The sequence below is a fragment of the Staurois parvus genome, unplaced genomic scaffold (assembly GCF_062004578.1).
Source record: "Staurois parvus isolate SC_StPar_1 unplaced genomic scaffold, SC_StPar_1.0 ptg000162l, whole genome shotgun sequence".
Classification (NCBI taxonomy): domain Eukaryota; kingdom Metazoa; phylum Chordata; class Amphibia; order Anura; family Ranidae; genus Staurois; species Staurois parvus.
Window position 1 is genome coordinate 418,469 of NW_028317958.1, and position 25,659 is coordinate 444,127.

Here is a 25,659-nt window from a genome sequence, read left to right on the forward strand (position 1 = left end):
AGTTGGCGACCTGATTGCAGTCGGTTGTTGTTTTTCTGTAGCATATTGTAGCCTGATAAGCTTTTTTTTTTTTTTTTTTTAAATTCCATCTGCACTAGTTTATTGCATGTCAAGTTGGTTGATATCAGTGGTAGGAGCCTTATAGCGGTACTTTTTTTATGTTTGTCTGAGTAATGCAAATAAATACACAGCAATTATGGTCAATTGTGTAAAAAAATAAACAAACTTCAAAGATCAGGTCCATCCATTCTTAAAGCGGAGCTCCACTCAAAAGGGGAAGTTCCGCTTTAATGCTTTGTCCCCCACTCCCTATTTAGGATTGGCACCTTTGGGGAGCGAGGGGGGAGCTGATACCCGAATTTGACAGGTACCCGCTCCCACTTCGATCGCCTAGACCTGGACCGAGGGACAGGTAAGTGTCTGTATTTTAAAAGTCAGCAGCTACAGTTTTTGTAGTTGCTGACTTTTTTTTTTTTTTTTCAGCTGGAACTTCACTTTAAGTAAATCACATAGTATCAACTTCTTTCTTCCTATGTGTCAGTTACGTGAAATACATAGTAATTTGAGTTTACGTATGAAAGATCTGTGATGTTTTATGTCTTGTAATTGTAATATAATTGTTACTATGTATTATGTTGCACTGGGAGATGCTTTCTGTCCTCATGCACACAGCCCATTTGAAATTCTCCTCTGAAGGCCTTTTATTTCGGGCAGGAAAAAGTAGCTTAAGAATGTGCCTAAAGCTGCATATGGCACGTGCGTTTAGGCAAGTTAGGTGCGCCAGGCATTTGAGTGCTTATGGATTCCGCTTGGTAGCATATTCATTTGTTCTGGTCATTGTAGTGAATGAAGTGTTTTTCTGCCCAAAAGCTGCTCTCCACAACACACTGGTCATGGCTTTTTTTTCTGCCTGTAAATGCTCCTCTTCTAATATTCCTGAAAATGCCTAGTGTGTGTATGGACACATAGGCTAACATAGATGTTTTTTTTTGTTAAGCCTGTAAAAGCACCGATATAGGTGCTAAAAAACCATCCCGCTGCCGCCACCGGCCACCGCTCGGTAGTTCTCAGCCTTACCTGAGAAACCATCGAACAATCTCCCGGCGCTGGACATAAAGATTAGTGAAGGAAAGATGGCCTCCACTCATCTCTATACCCTTGGAGGACCAGAGAGATGTCACTTCCAGTTCCAGACATTTTTTTCTTTTTCTTTTAAAGTACTAGATCAATGCTTTTTTTGATCTAATGCTTTACATTGCAGAGGAGAGATGTGGGGTCTTATGAAGAGAGATGACCCCATATCTCTCCATAAAGAGGACCTGTCACTAATTATTTCTATCTAAGGGATGCATGCATTCCTTGTGATAAGAATAAAAGTGATAAAAAATTTTTTAAAGGGACAGTGCAAAAAAACCCCAAAACATTACATTAAAAAAAAAAAAAAGGTTAAAGTGCCCCCGTCCCCCCATACTCGCACATAGTGGTGAACACATACGTAGGCCACGCCCACATATGTAAACGGTGTTTAAACCACACACGTGAGGTATCACCACGAACGTCAGAGCAAGAGCAATTATTCTAGCACTAGACATCCTTTGTAACGTTACACTGGTAACCTGTAGACATTTGTAAAGCATCACCCATGGAAATTAAGTACCTCAGTTTGACGCCATTCCACAAGCGTGCGCAATTTTAAAGCGTGACATGTTGGGTATCCATTTACTCGCCGTTGCATCCTCTTTCATATTTTTCAAAAAAATTGGGGTATATATTGTGTTTTTATTTGTTTGGTTTTTTTAATCAAAGAGTATTTTTTTATAAAAAATATATATTCATTTTTAAACACTGCATTTCAGATTGGAGTTTTTGCCAAGTGCATTTTGAAGTTTCAGTTTCGGCACTAGAATTTTCATTTCACTGCACCACTACTTTTATGTAGTTAATGCTAGTACCATATGATAGTGTTCACAGCAGACACATCGCTTAGTAAAGAAAATAGTTCATTTGGGCCACCTTAGCCTGGAGTTAGGCTTTAAGGCCCCTGGAGAATATCTATCTCAATTCAGACCTCATAAAAAACCTGAATGTTTTGGTTTTATAGGAATTTCAGTTCTGGGAAGAAAAGATGTTTTCCAATGTACAGTGGCTAGAAAAACTATGTTAAACCTTGGAATTAACTGGTTTTCTGCAGTAATTTGCCATAAAATGTGATCTGATCCTTATTTGAGTCACAACAATAGACACAATGTGCTTAAAGCAGAACTTCACCATAAAAGGGGAAGTTCCGCTTGTTTGCCTCCCCCACCCTCCCAATGCCACATTTAGCACTTTTTTTGGGGGGAGTGGGTACCTGGTTTTGATCTGAGATGGAAGTTTGGCACCCTCCTTCCCCTGCAGCCTTTGTGGACACTTTGCAGGTGTCAGAAGACTGCGGTACCATCCACAAAGTGCAGCAAGCTTCATGCATGCGCAGTAGGACACCAGCTATGAAACCGTAAGGCTTCACTACTGATTTCCCTTACTGAAGATGCTGGCGCCTGCACCCAAAGCCGATTGAAGAATCAGCTTGGGTGAGGACATAGGTGTATACCTGGACAGGTAAGTGTTCTTCTATTAAAAGTCAGCAGCTACAGGATTTGTAGACTTTTAATTGCTGACTTTTAATTTTAGGGGAGCCTAGAGTCCCGCTTTAAGCTGCTGACGACATATAAACAATTCTAATTTCTTGTGTTTTACTTTAACACACCCATTAAATATTCCCAGTGCCGGAGGAAAAAGTAAGTGAACACATAGACTAATTACTTCCGCTAAAGCTAATTGAAGTTAGTAGTTTGCACAGCTCGAGTCCAATTAATGAAATGATTTCCAATTTGACTTTACATACTCTAGCACTCAAGTCGCATCAAAGTAGTGCAGGAACCTTTTTAAAATCGATGCAACTTTTAAGTCGCATAGAGCTGAATGGGTGCCATTGAGAAGAATGGGCTGCATCTTGTCCAAAGTCGCATGACAAGTTGCACAAGTGTGAACAGAGCCTTAGAGCCACTTTGATAAAAGGCACTCAAACATTTTAAGATTGCTGTTCATAAGAAGCATCAGCTGATTTGAATCATGCCTCACAAAAAGGAACTCTCTAAAAACATATGATCAAGAGTAGTTGATCTCCATAAGGATAGAAAGGGATTCAAAACAATCTCAGTGTTTAGGCATCAATCAGTCATTAGACAAACTGTCTATAAATGGAGACCGCTAAGTACTGTGGCTACTATTCCTAGACGTAGGCACCTAGCCAAGATGACTCCCAAGGTGGAATGCAGAATTCTCAGTGAAGTAAAGAAGAACCCATGAGTAACAGCTAAAGGCTTGAAGGCATCACTGGAACTGGCAAGCATCCCTGTTCATGAGTCTCCCATACAGAAGTGTTTGAACAAGCAGGGTATCCATGGCATAACACCACGGAGGAAGTCGCTGCTCTTCAAAAATAACATTGCTACACACCTTAAGGCTCAGTTCACACTAGCGTTGTAAGCAGGTGTTTTGAAGGCGTTTGAGGGGTGTTTTTAACGCTCCTCAAACGCCTATGAAAATTACACACATGGCAGCACACAGTACTGTTAATACTGAAGCGTTAGCGTTGCGGCAAAATTGACGTGTTGGGTCAAGAGCAGTTGAAGCCTTTCAACGCCTCCCATCCAAGTCTATGGTGACACTCCTCAAACACCTGGCAGGCATTTGCGGGGTTTTTGTGGGGCGTTAATACCATTAACTTCATTATAGGCATCTGTGGTGTGATTTGTAGCGCTTGGAAAACACCTATGAAACGCCTCATAAACACGCATAGGGCGTTAAGCCTTTGGGGAGAATTTTTAACGCTCCTCAAACGCTCCCCAAACGTCTGTCAAACGCTATAGGGGTGTTTGGGGAGAAGTCAAGTGTGACCAAGCCCTAAGTTTGCCAAAGCACACCTCCGCAAACCGCAACACTTCTGGTAAAATGTTTTATGAACTGGTGAAAGTTGAATTGTTTGGGAACAATCCTCAGCACCGCGTATGGCTCAAAAAGGGCACAGCTTACCAACATCAAAACATCCCAGCGGTGAAGAATGGTGGAGGGGACATCATGGTTTGGGCTTGCTTCACTGTTCTAGGGCCTAGACCACTTCCCATCCTTGAGGGGAAAATGGATTCCCAAGTTTGCCAAAACATCCTACAGGATAATGTCGGGGTGACTGTCAGCCATCGGAAGTTTAGTAGAAGTTGGGTGATGCAGCAGGACAATGACCCTAAAGATTGAAGTAAACCCACCACAGACTGGCTTCAGGAACAGGAAATGTGCTAAGGAAATGGAGTGACCCAGTCAGAGCTGAAACCTTATCCCCATAGAGATGCTGTGGAATGATCTCAAGAGAGCTGTTCACATCAGACATCCTACAAATGTGTCTGAGTTGAAGTAGTTTGTAAAGAATGGTCAAAAATTCCTCTTGAATGTTTTGCAGGTGTGATCCAGAAATGCTGATAGTGCTTGCTTGAATTCATTGCTGCCAAAGGTGGTTCAGCCAGCTATTCATGCCAAAGGTTCACTTACTTTTTGCTCTGGCACACTCTGCATGTTTTAATGGGTGTGTTCAAAAAAAGCAAAAAAATAAATAAATAAATAGAATTGTTTGTGCGTTATCAGCTTTTAGGCACATTGAGTTGTCACTTCGTGAACTACATCCCACCAACCAGAAATGCTGAAAGCGCTTGCTTGAATTCATTGCTGCCAAAGGTGGTTCAGCCAGCTATTCATGCCAAAGGTTCACTTACTTTTTGCTCTAGCACTGTGCATGTTTAATGGGTGTGTTCAAAAAAAGCAAAAAAAAAATAGAATTCTTCATGTGTTATCAGCTTAGGCACATTGTGTTTGTCTATTGTTGTGACTGAGATGAAGATCAGATCACATTTTATGGCAAATTACTGCAGAAAGCCAGGTAAGTCCTAAGGGCTCACATACTTTTTTTTTTTTTTTCGTGTTTTTCTTTTTTGGCCACTGTAGAACATTCAGGATGATGAGATGCCATAACATCAATAGAACTTCATCCTGATATGAAAAATTCCCTCAATGCATTTCATAGTGGCTCAGGCTACTTCCTCAGGTCTGGTGCAGCAAAACTTCTTCTCTGCATTCTTTTCTGTTCATGGGAGAGAAGTACTTTGGGACGACATGCACAGAAAGGAATGTGAAGAAGTTTTGATGTAAAGATGTCGCATCATCCTGGACATTCTACTATGTTAGGTTGTGTAGGTCAGGAGGGAGATTTAACAACAATATTTGGCAGCCAGGTGATGTTGGATGGGGAGGGTGTACAAACGGAGAATGATTATTAGATCTGATTTATAAGTGACCAAATCACCCAAATGATCTCTTATGTTGCATTTTTGCAATATTTTAGTTATATTTTCGATGTTTCTTTTTAATTGTAGAACTAGGTTTATGTCCCCATCCAAAGCCTTGTAGACACCCTGTAGCCCAATTTATGGCTCAGGGCTCCCAAGATGTCGACATGCACTTAGCTTGACGTTTGGAATTCAGAGATAAATGTTTTATGATGTCAGTTGGCGAATAGCACATCTCCTTTTTTTTTTTTTCTTTTTTTGAACAGAAAAAAATAGATGATGTCCTCTTTTTATTTATTTCTCCTTCTAATTATCTAATAATGTGTGACTCTCTCTCGGCATTCAGTACAAAGCCCAGAAATCAGGCCACACTCTGGACAGATCTTCAGCTAATTGCTTCTTTATTATAAGCCGAGCTAATGCGCACTTTGGTCCCTCGAATAAGCCGTAGAATCTGCTCCCGTAGCCCCCAGCATATTGTCAGAGTCTTTATTCCGTCTCTGTTCGGATTGCTCCACTGTGGTCTCTGACAGTGTCTCCTGCAATTATCACTCGGCGGTGTGATGCCTGAGAAAGGAGACTTTTTTTTTTTTTTCTGGGACTGCCACAAGAGACGTGCTTTTTAGTGTCAATATTAGAGCAGATCGTTATTTGCTCAGCGTTAGACAGCCGCGGCGTGGTTAATAAAACCAACATTTCAATCATTATTTCCAGTGTTTAAACAGCACATGGACTCTTATTTAATAAACTCTGCGGAGTGTAGTAACCCATAGCAACCAATCACTTTTATTTTTTCTTCAGCCTGGCAAGTCCAGGATGAATTCTGATTGGCTGGCATGGTACTTTGTGCAATGCTCCTTGCACAGCTATATTATATATGGCTGAAGATAAGACACAATGGTATTATGTACATTAGTTAGCACCTATATACTACTTTTTATATTAATAGGATTTCAGTTTTTGGCAATTTATTTCATCTTGATAAAGCTGATTTGATTGGTTGCTTTTAGATCATGATGAATATCATGTCCTATTAAAGGGCCACTCACCGTAGATTATTTTCATAGAGTGGTTCTTGTAAAAGTCATTGGAATGTGGAAGCTAAATAATTAATGTGCTTATATGTGAACCATTTAGTAGCCAAAATATTGTTTGGTTAGTCTTGCTGTCCACTCACCCAGCCATACGGTGCTGCCAGAAAGGTGACACCACTGTTTTACTATAGTAATTTTGAAGTTTTTATATCTTCAGTCTGCTCATTGCTTTTGTTGGAGTCAGGTGGATAATTGTTGGCCAAACAATGAGCGCATCCAATCAGATGTACTCTTGTTCAGGTATTCTGACAACCTCGGGTGCCTGCAAGCAACACGCAAAGCCAGCAGGGGAGATTCCTTCAACTGCAATGTTTAGTGTTTAAGAAGGAATCTGCACGTGTGGCTAGACTTAGATTGGCAGCCCTGTGCATTGAGAAAGGACCTGATTGGGTCACAAAGCATAACCTCCCACTCCCAAGTCTGAAATCTGATGTGCAGGGAATAGTGGGATGTCAATTGAACCACTTTATGACTAAAATACATATTTTTAATTCCTCCTTCACCGTGCCCTGTGCCATGTAAATGTTTGTTAATATTGCTGCAGCCAACTAGCAATGCACACTTGTTCACATTCCTAGTTCCCAGGTCATGCTGTCAAACTGACATATTAGTCATAGATTTATAGTCAGGTTGTTTGCCACATGGCTGACACTGCTAAATTTGGTCAGATCATCTAAGCTTCCTTGGTCACTAGTTCCAAAAAGGGTTTTTAAAAAGAGGCAATTTTCAGGCAGCCATCGATTTTCATTAATGCATAACTAGTTGCTATGTTAGTATCTTTTCATAAGTTATTTTTTATTTGTTTTTTTTAAAATATACATCTAGTAGTATTTTCCCTTCTAGGCTTGATTCACACTTTTGCTTTGAAAAACATGCAGGCATATGTGCATTTCCATTCATGCTGAATTACATCCCCTATAAACAAATACAGTTAAAAAAGACATTTCGCTGATATGAATATCCAGAGGAATGTGGTAGGCTGCATTGTTGTTAATTCAGTAATTGTGTTTTTCCATGGGCTGAGGTGCATTATTACTTTTTTGATGGTATTTACAGTCAGGTCCATAAATATTGGTACATCGACAGAATTCTAACATTTTTGGCTCTATACACCACCACAATGGATTTGAAATGAAACAAACAAGATGTGCTTTAACTGCAGACTGTCAGCTTTAATTTGAGGGTATTTACATTCAAATCAGGTGAACGGTGTAGGAATTACAACAGTTTGCATATGTGCCTCTCACTTGTTAAGGGACCAAAAGTAATGGGACAATTGGCTTCTCAGCTGTTCCATGGCCAGGTGTGTGTTATTCCCTCATTATCCCAATTACAATGAGCAGATAAAAGGTCCAGAGTTAATTTCAAGTGTGCTATTTGCATTTGGAATCTGTTCCTGACAACTCTCAAGATGAGATCCAAAGAGCTGTCACTATCAGTGAAGCAAGCCATCATTAGGCTGAAAAAACAAAACAAACCCATCAGAGAGATAGCAAAAACATTAGGCGTGGCCAAAACAACTGTTTGGAACATTCTTAAAAAGAAGGAACGCACCGGAGAGCTCAGCAACACCAAAAGACCCGGAAGACCATGGAAAACAACTGTGGTGGATGACCAAAGAATTCTTTCCCTGGTGAAGAAAACCCCCTTCACAACAGTTGGCCAGATCAAGAACACTCTCCAGGAGGTAGGTGTATGTGTGTCAAAGTCAACAATCAAGAGAAGACCTCACCAGAGTGAATACTGAGGGTTCACCACAAGATGGAAACCATTGGTGAGCCTCAAAAACAGGAAGGCCAGATTAGAGTTTGCCAAACGACATCTAAAAAAGCCTTCACAGTTCTGGAACAACATCCTATGGACAGATGAGACCAACATCAACTTGTACCAGAGTGATGGGAAGAGAAGAGTATGGAGAAGGAAAGGAACTGCTCATGATCCTAAGCATACCACCTCATCCGTGAAGCATGGTGGTGGTAGTGTCATGGCGTGGGCATGTATGGCTGCCAATGGAGCTGGTTCTCTTGTATTTATTGATGATGTGACTGCTGACAAAAGCAGCAGGATGAATTCTGAAGTGTTTCGGGCAATATTATCTGCTCATATTCAGCCAAATGCTTCAGAACTCATTGGACGCCGCTTCACAGTGCAGATGGACAATGACCCAAAGCATACTGCAAAAGCAACCAAAGAGTTTAAGGGAAAGAAGTGGAATGTTATGCAATGGCCAAGTCAATCACCTGACCTGAATCCGATTGAGCATGCATTTCACTTGCTGAAGACAAAACTGAAGGGAAAATGCCCCAAAAACAAGCAGGAACTGAAGACAGTTGCAGTAAAGGCCTGGCAGAGCATCACCCGGGATGAAATCCAGCGTCTGGTGATGTCTATGCATTCCGGACTTCAGGCTGTAATTGACTGCAAAGGATTTGCAACTAAGTATTAAAAAGTGAAAGTTTGATTTATGATTATTCTGTCCCATTACTTTTGGTCCCTTAACAAGTGGGAGGCACATATGCAAATTGTTGTAATTCCTACACCGTTCACCTGATTTGGATGTAAATACCCTCAAATTAAAGCTGACAGTCTGCAGTTAAAGCACATCTTGTTAGTTTAATTTCAAATCCATTGTGGTGGTGTATAGAGCCAAAAATGTTAGAATTCTGGCGATGTCCCAATATTTATGAACCTGACTGTATATAGAGGCAGTTTGCACAGCTTTTTGCAAAATAAAGGTAGACAGTACATTACAATACAGTTCAAGACAAGAAGTTTAGGAGGTGCTGCACATGAGAGCTTACAGTTTAAATATATATATATATACACACACATATACACAGACACATCACACTTACCTGCTGCTCTGTGCAGTGGTTTTACTAAGAGCAGCCACGATCCTCTTCTTCTTGGGTCCTCCACCAGCAGTGCCCCCAATAGCAAGCCACTTGCTATGGGGGCACTGGTGCGTGCTCGCTCCTGAGCCCTGCTCTGTATCCATATGACATACAGAGCTGCGGCCCCGCTCTCTCCTCGTTGGCTCACTGGCTGTGGCCAATGGCTCCTGCTGCTGTCTCAGCTAATGAGGAGAGGGAGTCCTGCAGAGCCCAAACTCCCATTGCTGGATCAAGTGGGGGCTCAGGTGCGTTTTAGGGGGGCTGTGGGGGGAGTGTCACACTGAAGGTTTTTACCTTCGTGTACAGAATGCAGGTAAGTAAAAAAAAAAAAACCTTCTGCCTTTACAACCAATTTTATGTGATTTTAGAACTGAAAAGGTTGATAACATAGAACAGTCTTTTCAACCATTTTTTTTTTTTTTTTTAAAACATGGAGGAACACTTGAAATAACTGCAAATAAATACTACAGCTTATGGCACATTGGCATGGATAAAGACAGAATGACCAGAAAATAAAACTGTGTTCTTTCACATTGGTGGTATGGAAAAGTGTCCTTTTACATTGGGTCTTTTTACAATGGTGGTCAGTAGAAAGAATACCCCACTTACAAAGAACTTAAAAGAAAAACGTTGATGCTGGAGTCAGTGTTTACTAATCTGAGAGGCAGAATTTGTTCATTTCTCAGGGAACCTCTAGCAACCTCTGGAGGAACCCTGGTTGAGAGAGGCTGCCATAGAGAGCAGTTTTGCCTGCATTTACATTACTAATTTCTAATTAGGAAGCAGTATGAATATTTATTTTATTTATTTATTTCAGGTGCTTATATAGTGCCATCAATTTACGCAGCGCTTTACATATATATATATATATATTGTACATTCACATCAGTCCCTAACCCTCAAGGGGTGTACAATCTAAGGTCCCTAACTTACATTCATACATACACATACTAGGGACAATTTAGACAGGATCCAATTAACCTACCAGCATGTCTTTGGAGTGTGGGAGGAAACTGGAGTACCCGGAGGAAACCCACGCAGGCACAGGGAGAACATGCAAACTCCAGGCAGGTGGTGCCGTGGTTGGGATTCGAACCATCGACCCTAGTACTGCCAGGCGGAAGTTATAACCATTTAGCCACTGTGCTGCCCCAATATCTACAATACATAAATAAACGAATCCAAGTGTAGAAAAGTGTAAATAGGCTTGTTGTGATTGGTTCGTGTTTTAGTACTGCACTCAGCTTTACTATAGAAAGATATTCAGGTGTATTTAGAGTGTCTTCGACACTTCAGAATTCCATCATACCTCTGCACAACAAATGTCGGTGTGGGCAACAGAATTTAGGACACAACGTGCGGAGGCACACTAAAACCTGAAAGTGGCCACTCCGTCCTAAGTGTAGCTGAGCATTCTCAGAGTAGTGGCTGGAGTTTATTGAAATTTGATGGGAATTCAGACACACTAGTTTCCCTATCAGTTATTCTAGTGATTGTCAGTAGGCAGTAAAGGGATTGATAGCCAATAGACAGCTTGCTATTGGCTATAGTATCCATCCACTGCCTGTTGTTACACAGTAGGAGAGAGAGCCAACCTAAGGAGGACCTAGTTCCTCAGATTTCCCTTCAGACTCTGCCCACTGTCAGTGTCTGTGAAGCCAAAAGTGTCCTTATCAGCCAGTGGCAGGTGGAGAAGTGGTAGCAGTAGCAAAAATGCTACCCTGTTGCAATGTGTACAGAGACAGGTACTCTGCCTGTCTCCGTTTACCAACTTACAGTTGGTCTTTATTACTACCAGTTTTTTTCTCTACCAACTGGAGGTAATTATTCTGGGATTTTTTGCAGGAATACCTTTGCTTTGAAAAAATATCACTATTAACAACTGCCTGAATCTGCTGCACATTTTCAGTAGAGATTCTGAAATTGGCGGCATGACATTTTGAATCTGGTGCAGGACCTTTTAAAGGGCCATACCACCAGAAAAGGATAGAAAATGCTGTAGTGAATTCTCCTGATAGTTCTTTGTTTATGGTTGTTTATGTATACCCATACACATAAATGAGATCTCTGGATTCCTCTAGTTGTAATTCATGTGAGAACTATAATTATCAAATCACTTTAAACCTTGAGGTGACAGAGTACAAAGACCCAATAGACCTCACTGACTCCTGTGTTAGCCAGATAGCAACAGTGTGTCATCTGCAAGTGACCTACTTTCCCGCCTCCAATTTTCAGTTTGGTCAGTAAGTGCTCGGGGCTATCTGGAGCTGATTTCAAGGAGTTCCGAAGTTCTATTTTTTTAAGCTGTCATTTCTCTGCAAAAACACAGTGCGCACTTGCTAATCCATTGCAGTAGCTGTACAGTATTGCTACCCTTGACATGGCGCTTAGATGGTGCTATCCACAAAATAATTGTTACCAATACGTTTTTGCTGCTGATATGCCAAGTAGTGAAGGAAGGATAAGGCTATCGATCTTAGAGCTTGCATTCTAAAAAGAGGTGGCTCTTGTATTTCTGTTGGGTTCCTTTTTAAACAACCAACCCGGCCAATTGATTTCCCCAATGAATCATAAAGTTTGGTTGTACATGGGCTATTGGCATACAACTCTTTGATTTTATTCCTTAGAAAAAGGTAGTGGGTTCATCAAGGAAATGTCAAGAGGGGGATGCCCACCTGATGATACCCTTCCCTCTTTTTACTGCACCAGTCCTAAGAAGAGTGCCAACTTACCATAGAGAATGAAAGGTCAAGCCCTATTAACTCTGGTTCTGCTGCCCCAATGTGGCCAACACTCTACACTTCGAGAGCTGAAATATATCAGCATAGAAGATTCTCTGAGCCATCAATCCAGTTCAGACCTACCTTGGCAGTTTAAATAGGATTGGTGGTATAGGAAGGTAAATAGAGCAGGCTTGAGGATGCACACTCCAAGTGACCGTGTAAGGTACTATATGGATTCTGCTTCCAATAAATCACACAATTCAGATTAAAGTAATGCCAGTGATGAGAAGATATACAAACATCCTCCACTCTAAAATTTGAGTTCCTCTGTCTCCCAGAAATCAGGTGTCGGGCTGAATGGGATCTATCCTCGCTCCAGACACACCACAAGAAATAAAGCAGCCGTATTCTAGTGACATCACAAGACTTTACTGGTAACCACAAAGATGTTCCCTGCCTAGAGAATGCCTACACTGGCACATTTCACCACTTTGGGTTTATTCATAGAAAACATAGTGTAGACAATTTAAGCTTTCTTTAAATTGCATATCCTAGACCACGGGTGTCAAACTGGCGGTCCACTGGTGTCAAACTGGACATTTCACCACAAGTGATAAGCTAAGTGCTGCTGTGACAGTGAGGAGAGCACATGCATGGATCTGTAGACATTACATCATGGGTGATGAGCCCAGCGCTGCTGTGACGGGGGGGGCGGGGGGAGAGAACATGTGTGGATCTGTAGACATGCCATGGGTGATGAGCTCAGAGCTGTTGTAATGGGGAGGGAGAGCACATACATGGATCTGTGGATATTGTATCTGGAGTGATGAGCCCAGAGCTGTTGTAATGGGGAGGGAGAGCACATGCGTGGATCTGTGGATATTGTACCAGGAGTGATGAGCCCAGAGCTGTTGTAATGGGTTGGGAGAGCACATGCGTGGATCTTGTATCCGGAGTAATGAGCTCAGAGCTGTTGTAATGGGGAGGGAGAGCACATGCGTGGATCTGTGGATATTGTATCTGGAGTGATGAGCTCAGAGCTAATGTAATATGGAGGGAGAGCACATGCGTGGATCTGTGGATATTGTGTCCGGAGTGATGAGCTCAGAGCTGTTGTAATGGGAAAAGAGAGCACATGTGTGGATCTGTGGATATTGTATCTGGAGTGATGAGCTCAGAGCTGTTGTAATGGGGAGGGAGAGCACATGCATTAATCTGTGGATATTGTATCTGGAGTGATGAGCTCAGAGCTGTTGTAATGGGAAAAGAGAGCACATGTGTGGATCTGTGGATATTGTATCCGGAGTGATGAGCTCAGAGCTGTTGTAATGGGGAGGGAGAGCACATGCGTGGATATTGTATCTGGAGTGATGAGCCCAGAGCTGTTGTAATGGGGAGGGAGAGCACATACGTGGATCTGTGGATATTGTATCTGGAGTGATGAGCTCAGAGCTGTTGCAATGTAGAGGGAGAGCACATGCATGGCTCTGTGGATATTGTATCTGGAGTGATGATCTCAGAGCTGTTGTAATGGGGAGGGAGAGCACATGTGAGGATATGTGGATATTGTATCCGGAGTGATGAGCTCAGAGCTGTTGTAATGGGGAGGGAGAGCACATGCGTGGATCTGTGGATATTGTATACGGAGTGATGAGCTCAGAGCTGTTGCAATGTAGAGGGAGAGCACATGCATGGCTCTGTGGATATTGTATCTGGAGTGATGATCTCAGAGCTGTTGTAATGGGGAGGGAGAGCACATGTGAGGATATGTGGATATTGTATCTGGAGTGATGAGCCCAGAGCTGTTGTAATGGGGAGGGAGCGCACATGCGTGGATCTGTGGATATTGTACCAGGAGTGATGAGCTCAGAGCTGTTGTAATGGGGAGGGAGCGCACATGCGTGGCTCTGTGGATATTGCAATGAAAGCGATTTTCTTGTGGTGGTTGGGAGAGTGCATGGGCATATTTGTGGATGAACTATACCTGCAACTTCAAGCTTGTTCCTTTTGTGGGGGCTCATTCAACAGACCCTCTATGTCCTAGCTGACGTGATTGCGCTGATCATTCAGAATGCTACTTTTCTGGGCAGGCTTTTCAAAACCACAGTTAGCCTGAATATGTATTTTAAAGAATCTTTGTTTGTCTACATTGCACCACGATTTGTAAACTACTAGGGCTCCTTGAATGCATTGCAAATTTTATCAATAAAATGTAATAACAGGTGAAGCGACTTTTAACTGCATTTATAGTTTGTACGCGCCCAGGGGCGGACTGACCATTTGGAAACTCGGGCACTGCCCGAGGGCCCGGGGTCAGTAGGGGGCCCCATGAGATGCCCCTGGTACCTTTTTCATACCGTTTGAGTTTGGGCAAGGACACGGGCCCCATGATCCCCTATTGCCCGGGGCCCCATAAGTTGTCAGTCCGCCCCTGTACGCACCCATATTGAAGTTGCTTCTTCATAGCACAGTTTTCATTTGTGATACAAAAGATTTCAGCAGTGCCAACTGCAATCGTGCTGTGTAGGAGATGTGGAAATCGTGTTTCTGAATACGGGGACCATGCGACAATTGCTTTGTCTATAGGCATCTTAGGACCTCCGCTTAGACCACCAGCTTAAATATTGTCTGAGCAGACGAAATGCTCATTCAGCTGCTATGGCCTGAGCTGCATGCCAGCAGGTTGGAGCTATTGTTTGCCTCTTGAGCTTTCTGTTGACAACACAGCATTGCCCTTTTGAAGGTAGTCCATGCTCACAGGGGACCTGTGCTTCTCCTGTGTATGGGAATGCCTAAATGTTCCCATCCCCCATTCAGGGTGCAGAGAGAGTGTGTGTGAAAGTTGCAGCTGTTCTACATGTAGGTCAAAGTAGGCGTTCCCCCTAGACTCGGCTCAGTGTCTGCCTGTCACATTTCTCTTCTCTTACCTGATGCTGCAGCAGCGGCCCGCCGCCTGAGACAAACGTCTAATCATTCTCGCAGAGCAGGGCCTGACCTATTCTCAAGCTCTGTGCAAACTAGGACTTTGCATTGCGTCCCGGTTTTCTTGTCCCCAGTCTCTTGTATCCCTTTCTTCTGAATTAGATTGTAAGCTCTGTTAGTACAGCTGGCATACCGAGTGTGTGTATGTACATATATTACATGTCCTTGTGTTGTACAGCAGTATGGAAGATGTCTGCCGCTCTACAAATCATCAATAACAAAAGGGGGGGGGGGGGTCCTTGCTGACACATCAATCACCGATTCTTAAAGCTGAACTCCAGGCTGATATAAAAGTCATGCGGGTAGATTTACTAAAGGTGGAGAGTGCAAAATCTGGTAGCCAGTCATCTTCTAATTTCAGCTTGTTCAGTTAAAGTGATTGTAAAGAATATTTTTACTTTTTTTTTTTTTTTTAATATAACAAAAGGTAACTTTCGTGGTCTGGTTTTGTGCAGAGCAGCCCCGATCCTCGTCTTCTTCTGTCCCCTGCCAATGCTCCTGGTTCCTCCCTAAGGACAAGTACCACCATAGCAAGCCACACACTTAGCACAGCCTGGCTCCGCCCCAGCTCCCTCCTTGCTGGTTCTGATTGACAGCAGCGGGAGCCTGAGGCTCCCATTCCTGTCTCTGGACCAATGAGGAGGGAGAGAACCAAGAGAGCTGCTGCTGTCATGCACATCGCTGGATTGAGATCGGGCTCGGGTAAGTATTGGGTGGTGGGGGGGCGCAGCACGCAGGTTTTTTTTTTTTGTTTTTTTTTTACCTTGATGCAGAGAATGTTTTAGGGTAAAAAGCCTTCTACTTTTAGAACCACTTTTAGCTTTGACAAAGAAAAAAACTAGAAGCTGATTGGTTTCTCTGCAGAGCTGCACCAGATTTTGCACTCTCCAGTTTTAGTAAATCAACCCTATGATGTCCCACCCAGCCGTAATGGAGACCTGGACTCAAAACGTGAAGATTTTCTATGCGAGCATCTAGAAATGTTGATTGTGCCTAATCCCAACCACGGCACCACCTGCCTGGAGTTTGCATGCTCTCCCTGTGCCTGCGTGGGTTTCTTCCGGGTACTCCAGTTTCCTCCCACACTCCAAAGACATGCTGGTAGGTTAATTGGCTCTTGTCTAAATTGGCCCTAGTATGTGTATGTATGAATGTGAGTTAGGGACCTTAGATTGTACACCCCTTGAGGGTTCAGGACTGATGTGAATGTACAATATATATGTAAAGCGCTGTGTAAATTGACAGCACTATATAAGTACCTGAAATAAATAATCCTTATCCTAATAATGTTCCTTTTTATCTGGAATTTCTCCTGAATAATAGCAGTGCACTTTTGGTACTTGAGGGTTCTTAGATACTCCTATGCCCACAGGCTCATTGCTGAATATCTGCAGTGTGAGATCTAAGGCACTGCTATATATGACTGCTAGTCTAGCCAGTTTTTGGAGTGAGATTTGGCGATGTCAGTACTGTGCTACTGGTTTCCTTGCTGGCCGTCCTGCGATTATGAAGCAAACAACCCTGCTCTACTATGATCTCCGCATCCACAGACGCAAAGTGTAAAGTATGGCATGATAAGTCAGTAATGGGGGAATATCGGCTGCAGGGAGACCACAGCTAATTCTAGTGACTAGTCCTATGATCTCCTGCCTGTTTATTTTTGAGGACAGTTTTCAGAGTTCAGTTCCTTTTAATTGCAGCTCTGTAATTATTAATACGCCCTTTATACAGCGATGAGTACAGAAATATAAAACAAAAATAGAAAATGTTACCTTTAAGTGCAGTAATTTATGTGCATACATGTGTTTGCACGTCTATATACATGTTTACACGCACATACACATGTATATTGCAACTATGTTAACGAAGAAGAATGTATAAACATTAAATGATTACGTCTGACCTAAATGTGTGTTTTTGTTTTTTTGGGTTTTTTTTTTTTTAAATAAAAAAATGATAGAACCATTTTACCCGCCATAGAATGTGTAGTTCAGAGCACATACCAGGCTGGCAGGGTAGGAGACAATGGGGTTGATTTACTAAAGCAGGGGAGTGCAAAATCTGGTGCAACGCCACTTTTGTTTAGTTAAGCTTCGCCGAAAAATGGAAGCTGATTGGTTTCTATGCAGAGCTGTGCTAGATTTTGCATTCTGCAGGTTTGTTAATTCAACCCCCCATGTATATTTGCACATAGTGAAAGGTGATTGGACAGTGAAAGGAGAAGCAGCAGACTGATGAGCTCATCTGTCACTCTGCTCTCTCTATCAGCATGCCCTTTTTTCTGATTGACTGTTGTGCTGCTTCTTTCTCCCCCCCCTATCCGAGCTCTGCTGATCATGAACTGCAAGATGTTGATACCAAGCCAAATTCAGGTTCTTTAAATTGGTACTTTTAAATCTGAGCTTCAGGCACAAAAATTTTAATTTCCATATATATTCTCCAGTAGCCAGAAAAGTAAATACATCCACTTTGCGCACCAAATTCCCAGTCATTAAAGTAGCAGTGATATCTATATATGCTATATATAGCCTGTGCAGAAAGCAGAGCTGTGGGAGGGACCCAGCAGGTTCACTCCCTACAGGCTGCCTGCAGAAAGCTACAGGAGGGGGAGGAGACAAGACCAGTCACCCTGCACAAGGAGAGAGAATAGTATTGAGCAGTCTTGATTACATGAATCTCCTGCACAGAGGTAAAGTTTCACACTGGATTACTTTATAGAACTGGAAGAAATACACAACGTTTACTAGGATTCATGGAAGAATGCATATCATGCTTAGGCCCCTTTCACCTGGGCGGACCCTCTATTGCCCACTGTGAAGCAGTGGATGTCAAATGACACTCTCCGACTTCCGATCCAATCCTGTCCACTAAAAACAAATGGATAGGTATCTGCTCCCCATCCATCTGGCGGATTGGATGGCAGTAGGAGGGAAACAGGCAGTCCATTTCCATCTGCCCGCCCCATAGAACACAGTGGGCTGTGTTCACTCTACATAGATGGAGCCGACACGGACCTGTCATTCCCCTGCTCAGTGGGGATCGGCAGACAGATTCCCTGCTGAGCAGGTGGATCCAGTGCTGGAGTCCGCCCTGTGCAAAAAGGGCCTTATTTAGACAACATCTTTCTCTTGGAGTTCAGCTTTAGGGATGATTTAATGAATGTGTAATTGGATTAAAGGGTTTCTAATATCTGTATGTGTGTGTGTATATATATATATCTATGTGTATTTATTTTCTATATCTAAGATATGGACTTCATCTCCGTGCTAGCCTTATGCCTGCCATAAATGGATTGAAATTTGGCTGGTTTAGCAGGGATCGGCTGAATTTCGATTCATCTATGGGCAGGCTGGTTGTATTGACATCGATCCATCAATCGACTTCCGTACAACAAGCCTGTTTGGGATTTTCATTTGATCACTATCATTGTATTCGGATGCCGGGAAATCTGTCAGAATACAAAAGCTGCATGGGAGGTATTCACTGTTGATGGGGGAATCGAGCAATTTTCTTTCCTTCAACTCGTGGAAATACAATTGCTTAATGTACAGTGGGGATCGAAAGTTTGGGCACCCCAGCTAAAAATTTGTATTATTGTGCATAAAGAAGCCAAGGAAAGATGGAAAAATCTCCAAAAGGCATCAAATTACAGATTAGACATTCTTATAATATGTCAACAAAAGTTAGATTTTATTTCCATCATTTACACTTTCAAAATAACAGAAAACAAAAAAATGGCGTCTGCAAAAGTTTGGGCACCCTGCAGAGTTAATATCTTGTACTGCCCCCTTTGGCAAGTATCACAGCTTGTAAACGCTTTTTGTAGCCAGCCAAGAGTCTTTCAATTCTTGTTTGAGGTATCTTTGCCCATTCTTCCTTACAAAAGTCTTCCAGTTCTTTGAGATTTCTGGACTGTCTGTCACGCACTGCTCTTTTAAGGTCTATCCATAGATTTTCAATTATGTTGAGGTCAGGAGATTGTGAAGGCCATGGCAAAACCTTCAATTTACGCCTCTTGATGTAATCCCTGTGGATTTCGAGGTGTGTTTAGGATCATTATCCATTTGTAGAAGCCATCCTCTCTTTAACTTCAGCTTTTTCACAGATGGCATCAAGTTACCATCCAAAATTTGCTGAAATTTTATTGAATCCTTTTTTCCTTCTACTCGTGAGATGTTCCCTGTGCCACTGGCTGCAACACAACCCCAAAGCATGATTGATCCAACCCCATGCTTAACAGTTGGACAGAGGTTCTTTTCATTCAATTCTGTGCCCCTTCTTCTCCAAACGTACCTTTGCTCATTCCAGCCAAAAAGTTCAATTCTAACCTCATCGATCCACAGAACTTGTTTCCAAAATGCATCAGGCTTAGCTATATGTTCATTTGCAAAGTTCAAATGATGATTTTTGTGGTGAGGACGTAGAAGAGGTTTTCTTCTGATGACTCTTCCATGAACACCATATTTGTACAAGTAACTCTTTATAGTGGAATAGTGTACCACAACTCCAGTGTCTGCCAGATCTTTCTGGAGGGATCGTGCAGTCAAACGTGGGTTTTGAATTGTTTTTCTCACAATCCTGCGAGCTGTTCTGTCTGATATTTTTCTTGGTCTTCCAGATCTTGCTTTAACTTCCACTGTTCCTGATGACTGCCATTTCTTAATTACATTCCGAACAGAGGATATTGACATCTGAAAGCGCTTTGCTATTTTCTTATAGCCTTCTCCAGCTTTGTGAGCGTCAACTATTTTCAGTTTCAGTTTTCTAGACAACTGCTTAGAAGAACCCATGGTGCTGAATGTTGGGGCAAGGTCAGATGAGTCTGCGCATTTAAAACCTTTGAGATTGACATCATCTGGTCTTCCCAGATGATGATTGAGAACAATCCATGACACTGGCAGGTCTCAGCTTGGCAAAGGGGGCAGTGCATGCTATAAATTCTGCAGGGTGCCCAAACTTTTGCAGACGCCATTTTTTTGTTTTCTGTTATTTTGAAAGTGTAAATGATGGAAATAAAATCTAAATTTTGTTGACATATTATAAGAATGTCTAATCTGTAATTTGATGCCTTTTGGAGATTTTTCCATCTTTCCTTGGCTTCTTTATGCACATTAATACAAATTTTTAGCTGGGGTGCCCAAACTTTCGATCCCCACTGTATAGCCTGCTTAACAAACAGCGGATGTAACCAAATTCAACTAGTTTTCAATCCCAAATGTAACTGAACAATGACACATTTTTACCAGCAGTTTGGGGTATATTATATTGATCCTATTGGTTTCTGTGATCACATTCTGGTTAAATTTGGTAAAATTGTCTGCAAATTGTCCTGTGTATGGAGAAGATTAAAGCTTTTGTTGTACATGAACCCCCAGCAGCTGCATCCTGTTTGAAGGTAATGGAGCAGTCTCTGCTCCCGCCACATCTGGAATTTCTTTAGGAATTCAGTGATTTCAGCGTTGTTCTATAAATAGGAAATTCTTCTGTCCAGTCGTCTGTCATTAACTCCACGGCATGCTTTTTCGCCTTCACAAGAACAATCTGTCGTAGTATAGATGCGCCGGATTTATCACACGGTGGCATGGTCCCAGTATCGCTGGAACCTCCAATCTGTTTGAGAAGTCACTGTTGACTTTGTCAGAGGTGATGATCATGGTTGCTGACAGCGTAAGTAAATATTGACTGCGGGGCTAATTCAGTTACTTGGTGACCCGGCCATGCTGTGCTTAGTAGCTCACAACTTGAAGCCAGGAAAAAAAGACAATATCTTTAATCAGTGCTGTCTGTACAGCACACCTCCCGCATTGTGCAAGCGGCTTTTTAGTAAAGCTGACCTGTTGGTTTTTATTTTTTCGGTAATGATGTTATGTTCATGTCATTTTTTTATATGCCTGTAGAAAAGATTTAATTATAATTAGAGAGTTAAGCTGGCCATACATGCATTAACATTTGGTCAGTTCAGCAGAAACTGTCCAATTTTCGATCCATCTAACCCTGTTCCTGAGTAGTCAATCTATTGATCAACTTCTCATGAACTGGCTTGTTGAAAACTTTTCAGTCAGTGTATGCAGCCAATCGGCTTCTGTGATCAGTGTATGCAGCCAATCGGCTGCTGTTTTGATCAGCGTATGCAGCCAATTGGCTACTGTATTGATCAATCAACACAGCAGCCGATTGACTGCATACGCTGATCAACACAGCAGCTGATTGGCTGCATATGCTGATCCACACATCAGCCGATTGGCTGCATACGCTGATCAACACATTAGCCGGTTGGCTGCATACACTGCTTAACACAGCAGCGGCTTGGCTGCATACACTGATCAACACAGCAGCCGCTTGGCTGCATACACAGATCAACACAGCAGCTGCTTGGCTGCATACACTGGTCAACACAGCAGCCGCTTGGCTGCATACACTGGTCAACACAGCAGCCTCTTGGCTGCATACACTGGTCAACACAGCAGCCGCTTGGCTGCATACACTGGTCAACACAGCAGCCGCTTGGCTGCATACACTGGTCAACACAGCAGCCGCTTGGTTGCATGCACTGGTCAACACAGCAGCCGCTTGGCTGCATACATCGGTGTATGCAGCCAATCGGCTGCTGTATTGATCAGTGTATTCTGATGGTGGGTGGAGTCACTTCTGTCAGAACATGACAACACAGCGGGGAGGATTCTTTCTTCTAACGCGAATGCGTGGATGGGGGAATCAGTTAAGTTTTTGTTTTTGTTTTTTTTATGCTGCTGGATTTTGCATGTGATTATTGATGACTATTATAGCTGATAGCAATAATCACTGTTCTTTTGGCGTGGATAACTTCCCCCATCCCCCTGCTTGGAAAACACAATAGCTATACGGGAGGGATTCCCCTAGCAACACTGACTGTGACCCGTTGTTGCAGGATAGAAATTTGCTCAGTCTATTGCCTTAGTGTAGGCAGATAAACCCCTTCCCTTTCCCTTGGGTTAGAACCTCTGGACAGTTTATGGGATTCCCATCAGTGAGTTATCTATGCCCTTCTGGCCCCCATAGACTCAACAGGAAGTGGAAATGTCCCCAAAAATAAAGAACTCCAGAAATTGGATTATCTTACACACTTACTTTGGGCCAGTTTGGCCATGAATTATACAGATGTCACCTCTGTGTGGGCGATGGTGAATTTGCAATTTACTGTTGTGACCTATGCTACACACAAGAAGCAGCGTCCTTCCTCCAGCAGCGTCCCTGTTCCAATGACTTCTCGGTGTACTCAATAAAATGAGTTGCTTGATCCGGCACTTCGCCCCTCAGAAGAAGACTTTTTTTTATTTTACTTTTCAATGGATACAAGCCTTCTTCTGATTGGGTGAGGTGGAGAGGCAGACTGATGATATCAGGACGATTTTATTTAGTGCACAGAGGGGAAGTTGCTGGGGCACCTGCCAGAAGAGGACGATGCTTCCTGTATTTAGCATGGGCTACAGCAATAAATTGCTGATTAATCATGGACCACACAATGGTGGCATTTGCATGTTCGGAGACGGAAGGGGTAAGGCACTTCATGCAATGTCTGCTTTAAAGAGAAGCTATAAATTGGCATGAACTTTCCATTCTAGGGGATAGCAGTTGTTTATATTATTGCACTGTTTTCTCTCCCTCTCAAGCTGTGAATTTCAGTCAGTAAGGCCCCCCACAGAGGCTGTCTTATCTCCTACCTGAGCTCAGTTCTCAGACAACACCCTTAAAACTGTCAAATAAAAAGGGTCTGTGATGACTATATCAATATATATATTAAAGGATTAGTTCAAAATATAATAAATGCACATTTTTTGCAGGTAAAAAAAATGTGCATTTATTTTTGGTTGCAAGAGCCTGTAAAGCATTGATCGCTGGTGCCATGCAGGTCTCATGCTGTCCTGTCAGTAGAACTGTTGGCCCGTACATCCCGTATAGGCAAGCAGATATACTGATGGGAAGATTCAGTGAGCTAACATGGCACTCCACAGTGTTGTGAGATTTCATTGAGAACTACAAGCCGACAGACGCTAAGGCTGTTGTGACTTTTAGCTCATTGATGCACAGAACACTGAATGAATGATGCGGCCGTGTGGGTGGAGCCCCGCACGGCTGCACTGTTTTTAAAAAGTGACAGCTAATATGGAAAACCTCTCCTTGTACTTCTGTCACAGCGAGGGGGGGCAGCGGCTGCAGCATTGGGAACATGTTACATGTTTCACCCTAGAAATGGGTGAACTTATCCTTTTTAATTTATAATTTTGATTCTCAGATTCCCACTCCTGACTGTCTCTAAAGACAGGATATATTGACAGTGTTCATGATGAATAATATTAAGTCTGATGACAGCACATTTCAGCTAGAGATGATTTGACTGCTGTTGTTTTTTATTTTTAAACAGGGTGGATTTGATTTATATCAAACTGATTTAAATCACTAGTCAGTAAGGCTTGATTTAAATCCTAGTTTTCTACATAAAGACTAATTCTTGCTGGTATAACTTTAATATGCAAGTAGATGAAGATTTTTAGAATAACAACTTTTCATATTAGTTTTTTTATCCCCAGTTTAATAGGTTAATCATTCATATTTGGACAACTTTTCTGTTGTACTTAGGAAGGAGAAAAATAATCATTACCTTAATAATAACAATTTAAATAGATTTATTCAACTGAAACAATAACATTCCAGCATATGTTATTTGCTTAAACAAAACATCCATGTTTGTTAACTAATTTGGCTAAACAAAATATATATATTTTAAGAAACGTAGACTGTCAGCCCCTTCCTCCTCACACTTAGTTTCACTTTCTTCTTGTGCAGATCTATTCCACTCCAAACAATCAGAAAAATATTGTTTCTATTCTATTCACTGAACTTCTTGAAACTTAGCACTGAAGGGGTTGATTCTGTATTCATAGGTTTGTAGAAGTTAGGATTAAGGTCTTTTTCTTAACTCTGTTCATGTTATAACATTTTTGCTGTGAAGAAGAGGCATGTGATCTCCGCTGAGTCAAATTCAGTTTTGAGAACTGCAAAAGTAAACCAACATCTGTGATAATATCTTGTAGGCAGAGAAACTGCCCAATAATCTTACAAAAACCTCTGGAAGAGCATGACATTGTGAATGGATTCATGGAATTTATTTACCAAAAAAATTAAACATATACAGCCTTATTCTACATAATTAAAAAACTAATCTTTATTTCATGATGGAATAACCTTTGGATGGTAATATATTTTCCTCAAAAAGCATTTTATTTTAAAAAAAATCCGATTTAAATAAAAAAAAATCCTTTTTTTTTTTTTTTTATTGATTTTTATCCACCCTGTTTTTAAATTAAGGTCCCTTTTAACCATGAGAGATCTCAAATCTTGCTTTTTCTTTTACATTTTCTAGCTGCTGCAGACTGGCAGTTTTAAATTTGATTAGTACTAATATATAATTTGCTATCTTGCTTTTCATAACTCTAAAGGATGCTCCTTTTTTTTATTTTCACAGACATGCCGATATTTGGACTGTGCCCGGCCTACGATGAGTTTTATCTAGTTGTGTGTAACCAATGTAATCAGGTCATAAAGCCGCAAGCATTTCAATCACATTATGGTAAGTGCTTAACTATGACTTAATAACGTTGTTAAATCAGGATTAAAGATGGCACATTTTGTTCATCCGTTCTAATGTTTTGTAAAGTGCCTGTCATTGACAGCCCAAAATGAAAATATTCTCGGAGGATTTAACACAAATTATTGGTTTTCAGTGAAGCCTTCAGATTAACCTGTTATGTTTGTTCTGGTAGTTGATTCAACAGGAAAGGTCCCCTTCTAGCGTTAAAGGGAACTTGTAGACTTTTGTATGTATTTTGGTTATGGTCAGAACTTTTATTTTTTTATATATATATATATATATATATATATATATATATATATATATATATATAACATTTTTATTCAATTTTTTATATCTTTTTTTTTTTTTTTTTTAGAAATTTTTAATTCTGCATATGAATTTCTATCCTGACAGCAGACGGAGCTCTTGTCATCTTTTCACATTTCCCATTTCCTTCTTTCCTCCTGTTGTAAGAAGCTTGTTTTACCCAGCTCAATAGCACAAGCTGGGAAATTGGCATAAACAAGCCAATAGGTCATCAATATTTGTTTCCTATCAACTGATGAATTAAAGGAAGAGTATGGGATTGGAAAAAAGAATCATCTGTACTTGCCTCTATGTTGCAGCATCGTTGTGTGATGCTGCCAATATCTCACATTGACTGATTGCTCAGCTCTCGGTCTGCTTTGCTTCTCCAGCACTTAGGGAGAGAGGTTGGTGCAGCCGCCTCCAACGTTCCGTTGCACGCTGAGAGATGGAGCCAGCTGTCAGTCAGGCAGCCGGGTGGATTCCACCAGTATTGTTGGGATCCTTGAGAGCCTGGAGTGGCTCTGCTGTGTTTGCTGACAGTGGCCAATAGCCTGCTGTAAGCTGAATCTGGGTCACAGGAGAACTAAAGTAAGCGTAGTCCTCTGGTGTCCCCAAAAGAGAAGTTCAGTCTTAAAGAGATGCTGTTACCTTGCTGATTCAGGGCAATAGGAC

The 25,659-nt window shown here is 41.8% G+C and overlaps 1 protein-coding gene across 2 annotated transcripts in view; it reads left to right on the forward strand.

Moving 5' to 3' along the window:
- ATXN7 (ataxin 7) overlaps positions 1-25,659 on the forward strand; it is a 164,141-nt gene that overhangs the window by 62,464 nt on the left and 76,018 nt on the right. For both annotated transcript variants that reach the window (XM_089675994.1, XM_089675992.1), the window contains exon 4: positions 24,571-24,675. In XM_089675994.1, coding sequence (XP_089532120.1) covers positions 24,571-24,675 — 105 coding nt within the window. The remainder of the gene's footprint in view (positions 1-24,570; positions 24,676-25,659) is intronic.